Genomic DNA, 8,524 nt, shown 5'->3' on the forward strand with positions numbered 1-8,524 from the left:
CTTAGTTAATCTTCTTAATTAAAAAGCGTAATAAAACCGAACTTCTAAGATGAATTTAATTGAGATTAGGAAAGAAGAGCGGGCACGCAAGTCGACCTTAAAGTAAAAGAATGATAACACCGAGCGTTTGTCGTGTTGTCTTGCGGGTGCAACACATTGTCCAAAAAGGAAAATGTATATTTTTCTCAGACGTTTTTTTAAGTTGAAACCTTGAAACTTCACACACATTTGGGGTTTAATCGCCCCCATGCATGGTAAAAGTCTTGTTGACCCCTTGTCAGATTTCAAGGTCACGGCTGGGTCACATGTGGTTTAGAAAACGGATGAAACATATTTTTTCAGAGATTTTTGAAGCTAGAACCTTCAAACTTCAAACAACGCTTTTGCTTAATGATTGTTCACATGGAGAATTCAAGGTTGATCCTTGAGAAATGTGAAGGTCACAGCAGGGTCTCGTGTGGGTAAAAAAAAAAACATAACCTTTTTCTCAGAGTTTTTCAAAGCAAGAACCTTGAAAGTTCACATCTTTGGGCTTAATAGCCTCCATACACGGTTAAAGTCTTGTTGACCTTTGTCGAATCTCAAGGTCACATGGGCAAATCAAAAACACGAAAATGCATCATTATCTCAGTTGTTTTTAAAGGGAGAGCCTTCAAACATCACACAACTCTCAACTCCGACTTAAAGAAGTTAAGGTAGATCCTTGTCACATGTCACGGTCACAGAAAGGTCTCGTACGGGTAAAGCAAACAAAACAAACAGATAATATTCATTTTTTCAGCTTTGTTGTTAGCTAGAATAGAGGCACATGCCACCATTCCATTCAACATGACTCATAGAAATGTATGATGTATGACGTAATTGCATTGTGTGTAATGACGCGGCTGCATCTGTAGTTATTCCAGCCTTTGAAGAAATGGCGTTTTTCCTTGCTTGGACACATTTTTCCTTTTCTTGGATGTTTCCGGAGTTTGGGTGAGTTTGGTGTATATGGTTGAACACAATTTAAAATTTGCATAAAAGTGTATTAAAATAAACAGTGGTAGCCAGTCTCATCTGTTGTGTCGACAATTTAATCTCTTTTGTGTGACCTCAACTTGACCCCTCTGAATGCTCTCAATCATGGAAATTGACCACACTTTGATTATAACCAAACAACATCAAAACTTTGGAATGTGTGAAGTTTCAAAGGTGTTGCTTAAAAGGCGTTCGTGAAAATGACAATTGTATGTGTCTGACTTCAATGCGACCCCGCTGCGACCTTGACGTTTGATTTTATCAACCAGACTTTCATCATGTGTGAATGACTTCAAACACTATAAAACTAGTTGCATAAATTGACAATTTTTCAAAGTTTAAGCCAGATGGCACTGCTGTGACCTTGAAATTTGACAAACATTAACCAGGCGGTCACCTTTTTTAGAAAATATCCTTAAAGGATCTTTAACCTCACTGTGACCTTGGAATTTGATGAGGTTTAATTTAACTTGCGTAGTGTGCCAAGTTTCAAGGCCCTAGCTTCAAAAACATATGAGAAAACCTCATTGAAAAATGTATATGTTTGACCTCAACGCGACCCTGCTGTGACCTTGACTTTTTCAACCAGACTTTAATCGTGTGTGAACATTATACACTAGAACTGTGTGTATTTTCAAAGCTCGTGCTATAAACGCGCTGAATAAATTGAAAATATTCCACATTTTGGACCAGATGTGACCCCGCTGTGACCTTGAACTTTGACAAAGATTAACAAGCAGGTCACTTTTAATGAGGTTTTATAAAAATGCTGAAAGTATGTGAAGTGTGTAAAGTCTAACTGATCTAGTATTAAAACATGTAAGACGTGACAACGACAATTTTCCAGTTTGCAAAGGAAATTTAACCTCGCTGTGACCTTGAAATTCAATGTTGTTTAATGTGATGTGCACCATACCTGGAGGTCATTATACTTTGGTTGTGTGCCAAGTTTCAAAGCCCTAGCTTTAAAAACGTGCGAGATAACCTTAATGCTATGACTCAGTGCCGTTTTGAATGATATAACGAACAAAATTATCGTTATTTGTAAAATCATTTGGGTAAATTTATCTTTTCTTTTCGTAATTGGGTTCCAGCATCTGTTGTCTTAACAAAAATCACAATATCAGTCGTGTTTGTCAACTTTTATTTTTTAGCCCCTTTGTCCGCTTTTCCGTGCGCACCTTTTGGCACTTAGTCATATATATATAGATGAGATTTGAATATTTTCTGTGGCAATGAGTATTGTGTGGTTGTGCTTGCAGGTGCAGTGTTCATAGCATACATTCTGGGTAAGTTGTCCTACCAGCCAGCGTGTCAGCAAAAGATACTGGAGAAAATTCCTGACAGCAACCTGGCCCAGTCTATTCGAAAGAGTCGTGGCATGGAGACAGTCTATACCAGGTCGGTTTATATACTTTCATGTCTATTACCCCCCCCCCCCCCCCCCCCAAATCAAATGTTAAACTGTTGAGCTGTAGAGAGTTCTGTTGTTGCTTCCGGTTTTCCCTGAGTGTTGATGTATAATTGTTGTGTGCTGTTCTTAGTTTTTCATTTCTAAAAGATTTGCTAATTCTGAAATTAATCAGTTCATGATTCTGCATCAAAATTTATTTATGGGTAATTTCTGTAAATTGAGTGTACTATTACAATAGGCAAGCCAGGAAATTTGAATTTTTTCTCGGGGACAGAAAGTTCATTTTAGCGTAGTTCACAGGGGTCTTTAGGTCATGGGAGAATGTGGCATAAATATTGCCTTTTTCGGGTGCTGTCAGCACTTTTTTAAACCACTAATGCACAATCACAACTGACACAAATCACTCAAACTCAGCGTAACCCCTCAGTAAGTTATAATTTGTGCCACCTTCCTCTTTTCCGGAAACCTCATGTATAATGTTTGTCTGTATCTTTAGCCTTTCACATATCATTGACTTTGATAATTACAGTTGAATCCCCCTTTAACCTCTGTACATTTACCTCCATTTAAGACCCCCCCCCCCCCCCCCCTTTGTAAGACCTAATTTTCTTAGATTTTGTGAGGTCTTAAAAGGCGGGTTGCACTGTATCTGAGAGAATTTATCAGTATTTTCCCCCTTGTGCAGTGAACTGAGCAGTGATGCAGGCCCCGAGATGGGCTTCATACAGAGCAAGCCCAGAATGCGAGAAGAGTACAGCAGCATGGATAGTATGTCGGCCTCCGGTGACTCCCGCACAGGCAACATCAAGGAGTTGGATGACAACCAGAGACCCTCCATGGATAGGGAAGGTTTGTGACAATGATTTGTTTGTGAGTGTGTGTGTTTGTGTGCATCTGTGTGTGTTAGGAGGGGAGGGAGAATGGAGGTTGTGTTTGTGTGTGTGTGTGTGTTTGGTGCCTTGAAATGTGTCTGATTTTAGTCTGTTCTTTGCAGTTTGTGCGTATGTGGGGCCGGGTAGCTCATATGGTAGAGCACTTGACTTGTGATCCTAGGGTCTCGGGTTTGACGGACACGGGTCAACCTTCTGTGCAGATTCAGAGACGGTATCCATATCCCACCCCTGTGTCACCACAGTGGCACGTAAAAGACATTGGTCATTCTGCCATAAGTGCAAGGGGTTGATTACAACTTAACACGCACACACCTGGGTAGCGCGACTCTTGTTGCTGCTAGCTTTCCACTGGGAGGAAGCAACACCAATTTCCCAGGAATGGGATACTAATAAATTGAATGTGTGTTTGGTGCCCTTAAATGTGTTTGTTTTTAGTCTGTTCCTCGCAGTTTGTGCACATGCAAGTGTTGTCATTTTGAACAGATTCTGAACACCCATTTCTGATCGTGTAAGTTATCATCAACCTCAGTATTTGACCAGTTGACCGGTGCAAAAATCAATGTATGCACATTTCTTTCTGTTCAATGGAAGCTTAGAGATGACATAAGAGAAAACGCACATTTCACGTTTGTTTGATCTGCCAGCAGCGCTGAGGTTGAAATGCTGAGTCAGGAAAATACTGTCTGGTTGATCTTTCAGTAATGGTAAAGCCTAGACATCACAACTAAAGAAAGTACACATTTGAAAAGTGAAAGTTCTTGACTAATTTATCCACACTGCTTAATCTTCCAGTAGTGCCTGTGTTGAGGATGTGACTCACGTAAAAACAAAACACATGTTTTTAATATTTTTACAGTTAGGCAGCGTGACGATGTAGCCGCAGTGCCGCAGAGGACCCTGACCTACGAGGAGCTGAGGCAGCAAAATCGTCTGGAGCACGAACGCACCTTGGCCACCTCTCCCAACAGCCCCTTTCGACAGCGGCCTTTCCCCGCTCAACAACCCTCGGCGCCCTCTGCTGACCAGCCCCCACCACAACCCTCAGGGAGGCAGTCTGAGAGCGTTCCTAGAGGTTGGTATCAGCAGACCTGTTTACCCTTACGATTTTGGCGTAATTTATTACGATTTTCTGCAAAAAATACGCCATTCCGCTATCCGTGTCATGACTACGATTTTCATAAATAAAAAAAATGTAAAAAAAAATAAAAAAAAATTTTTTAAATTTTTTTTTTAATCAATTCACATGTTTGGCATTGTTTTTTTCAATGGCAAAATGGGGTGAAAAAGCACAGCACTGACCAGAGATCATGTCTGTCTGATGAGACCCTGGAGAGCCTTATTCTAGTGGTGAAGTCTCGCCCTCACTCATTCGGCAAGCGCAAGTACAGTAGAGAAGCGCTTGACACACTGAAAAAGGCCTACTACGAGCAAAAGAATCAGTGATGCATGTACTTTTGATGTGATCTTCTTTGAAATTATGATGACTACAAAAACTGACTGATGTGTTTTGTTTGTGAATGATGGATATATGTGCATGATTGCGTTTCGCAGACACAGTTGTCATGTGCGTTGTAATTGGCGACGAAATGCTGGATGATTACTATTTTTGTGCCAGGATTACTATTTTTGGGGCTGAGCATTACTCCAAAAACACTTATGGGGGTAAACAGGTCTGTATCAGGCTTTATTAGGTGTAGCTGTAATATTGTACTGTGGGCCCAGCCCCCGATAGCCCTGTCTGACAGTACAGTGGAACCCCCCTTCTAAAACCTCCAAAAATCAGAGAAAATCACATCTGAAAAAGGAGGGAGTCTTAAATAAAACGTAGGTAAATTTACTGCTGTTATGAACAGAAAGTCTGAGAAAACGGTCTTTAAAGGGAGGGAGTCTTAAATTGGGGGGGGGGGGGGTGGTCTTTAAAGGGGAGTTCCACTGTAGTCCCTAATGTACGTATCAGCTATATTTGCGGTTTGTAAGGGTACAGTGGTATTTATAATATTGTATTTTGGGACTTTGATCAGAAAAATCAAGGTCTCAAAAACGCAGGTCTCAAAAAGGAAGAAGTCTTACATTGGGGGGACCCCCCGCGGGTTAGGGGGAAGAATTTACCCGATGCTCCCCAGCATGTCGTAAGAGGCGACTAACGGATTCTGTTTCTCTTTTTACCCTTGTTAAGTGTTTCTTGTATAGAATATAGTCAATGTTTGTAAAGATTTTTAGTCAAGCAGTATGTAAAAAATGTTTAAGTCCTTTGTACTGGAAACTTGCATTCTCCCAGTAAGGTTGTACCATTGTACTACGTTGCAAGCCCCTGGAGCAATTTTTTGATTAGTGCTTTTGTTAACAAGAAACAATTGACAAGTGGCTCTATCCCATCTCCCCCCTTTCCCCGTCGCGATACAACCTTCGTGGTTGAAAACGACGTTAAACACCAAATAAAGAAAGATTGGGGGGTCTTAAAGGCGGGGTTCCACTGTACCACACCCATTCTTTCTCAGACATTTTGTTCATGTTCACTATAAATTACCTCCATTGTAGCCAGACTGAATACCTCCCTTTTGAGACCTGATTATTTCAGATTTTATGATTTCTTTGAAGGGGGATTCCACTGTAGGAGGGAGCAGCAGGGAATCTGTATGACTGTGTACAACTGCTTACAAATGTAGTTTTGTTTGCACTGCAATTTGTTTGTTTTCCTGTTTCAGGAAGGAAGAATATATATGGAGATGTGATAGACTAACAAATGTCGACCTGAACTGCGGCAACATGAACCGCGGCAACATGGGTGACATGAACTATGGCAACGTATGTAGCGCTATAGAAGCTGACATTGAAGAGTGGCAACATAGAGCTGACTTGAACCACATGTAGCAACACTTCTCCGCAGCATTGTGTGAACATACTTTAGGCTGACGGTGGTGTGTGATGCAACTTTGTGTAGGAGAGTTTCCGTTACCTTCATTTTGGGGGGGGGGGGGGGGGGGGGGGGGGGGGGTGATTGATTGTAAGGGGACATTTTAAGATTGATTATTACCGAATTTGCTGTTATCATAATTGAGAGGGGGGGGGGGGGGGGGCCTTTTTGAGTAAGACTAAGAGCACCTGGTCGGATAACTAGGGTATATCAGAAGGTTTTTCTGTGTTTGAATTATGCTTGTGTTTTTCATCTAGGGTTTGTGGGGGATGTGGGTCTTTGCTTTTCAAGTTAACAGAATATGTTCATAATGTCAACTGATGTGCAAGTGCCGATGAAAGATAAAAATGTGTCTCCTGTTGTGTATAGTTTATTGCTTTAAGACTATCGCTTGTGAGTGTACCTGACTTTGTACCTGACATCGTTGACTTTGTGCAAAAATAGCGGGCATGTCAGATGCCAAAGAAAATATTTTTCTTTATTAATTTGAGCTTGCATAAGAAAGTTCTTGCAGTACGTTGACAGACATGCCGATTATGTATAGCAATGAACGTCATAAGGTTGATTTATGTTCAAGTTTGAATACCCGCATATATATTGATTGAGAAGTGACTGAAGGTTGCTTTGCTGGTTATGTCTTAATTGATTGAAACATAACGATGTCATCGTTGAATTTTGGCGTAACTCGATTCTTGGCGATTTTGATATTTTTTAGCTTTAGACTAAGAAAATCATTCTGCATGAAAAATATTCTCTTAAATACGATAGACAATGCATGATTTGACATTATTTTATCTTTCTCACCATACTAGGAACCAGTATAAACACTATTTCATAGTAAAAATAATCACTTTTGTCTTTCTCATGAATAGCTGTTTAAAACGAGTTATGGGCGGGGATGTAGCTCAGTCGGTAGCGCGCTGGATTTGTATCCAGTTGGCCGCTGTCAGCGTGAGTTCGTCCCCACGTTCGGCGAGAGATTTATTTCTCAGAGTCAACTTTGTGTGCAGACTCTCCTCGGTGTCCGAACACCCCCGTGTGTACATGCAAGCACAAGACCAAGTGCGCACGAAAAAGATCCTGTAATCCATGTCAGAGTTCTGTGGGTTATAGAAACACGAAAATACCCAGCATGCTTCCTCCGAAAACGGCGTATGGCTGCCTAAATGGCGGGGTAAAAAACGGTCATACACGTAAAATTCCACTCGTGCAAAAAACACGAGTGTACGTGGGAGTTTCAGCCCACGAACGCAGAAGAAGATGAAAGAAGAAACGAGTTATGCCAAAATTCCACGACGATACCGATAAAGTGGAATGTGAATACACAAGACAAACAGTAACACTGAAAGGATAGGCTTGGTCATTTTGACTTCTGTAGCTGAACACCGACTTATGTAATCTAATGGAATCCTTCTCTGTGTTATTCTGTGTAACTATTGTTAGGTAGTACATGTAAAACAATATATTACTGTGCTTTGTGTGAGAATACAGTAGTACCTGCCATATCCGGTCACCCATTAGTCATTGCAAAGGTGACCGCAAATATCAGGTGGCCGTTCATTACAGGCCCCCTCCTCCTCCAAAAAACCCCCCAAAACACGATCAAGTTTTCATGAAGAAAAGAAAGCGATCATCCACGAGCCGCCGATTCATTGTCTCTGTTAGTTTTGCTTTCGTTTATACATCTTAATTATTTGCGTGTTTAACTCGATCGTCCTGGCTAAGCTATTGTTTCGTATGTTTCTATGTGTGTTGTTTGGATTATTATATATGTATTTGAGTGTCAGATAAACAAGTGTTTCAAACTCACATCAGCTGTGATCGATCCGGAAGTGACTGCCGTAAATGTACATGTATGCGCATGTCTGTATTTACAGTTTGCGCATGCGTAAGTATTCATGTCGTCTGCTCGTGCTGTGCCGTCTGTGCACACAACACACACACACACACACACTGGATATTAATGATTCAAGCACTTTAAGACTGACTGACTGACTGAACAAATTCTTGACGGGCTTGCAAAGGCTTCAAATAATCACTCAACAATCACTCACGTCTTCATTCACACCTCATTCGCACACGTACGAAACAAACAAACACAAACACGCAGCGATCGCTCACACTCCAATGTAAACAAAAACAATCTTGAGTTTGACTCGTCAGCTTTATTAACAGGCGATACATGTGTTAACAGTTATAGAAAGTGGACAGGTGCTGATTTCTAACGGCCAGATAGCAGGTGGGAGAGCCACAGGCGCTCGCCCGCGAAAGTGACAAGTGGCCGTT

The 8,524-nt window shown here is 41.2% G+C and overlaps 1 protein-coding gene across 1 annotated transcript in view; it reads left to right on the forward strand.

The window, feature by feature from the left end:
• LOC138968716 (OCIA domain-containing protein 1-like) overlaps window positions 1–6,290 on the forward strand; it is a 23,923-nt gene extending 17,633 nt beyond the window's left edge. The window contains exons 5-8 of the mRNA XM_070341340.1: window positions 2,280–2,418; window positions 3,117–3,280; window positions 4,181–4,396; window positions 6,030–6,290. Coding sequence (XP_070197441.1) covers window positions 2,280–2,418; window positions 3,117–3,280; window positions 4,181–4,396; window positions 6,030–6,064 — 554 coding nt within the window. The 3' untranslated portion in view covers window positions 6,065–6,290. The remainder of the gene's footprint in view (window positions 1–2,279; window positions 2,419–3,116; window positions 3,281–4,180; window positions 4,397–6,029) is intronic.
• Window positions 6,291–8,524: the final 2,234 nt, after the last annotated feature.

The sequence above is a fragment of the Littorina saxatilis genome, linkage group LG6, assembly GCF_037325665.1.
Source record: "Littorina saxatilis isolate snail1 linkage group LG6, US_GU_Lsax_2.0, whole genome shotgun sequence".
Classification (NCBI taxonomy): domain Eukaryota; kingdom Metazoa; phylum Mollusca; class Gastropoda; order Littorinimorpha; family Littorinidae; genus Littorina; species Littorina saxatilis.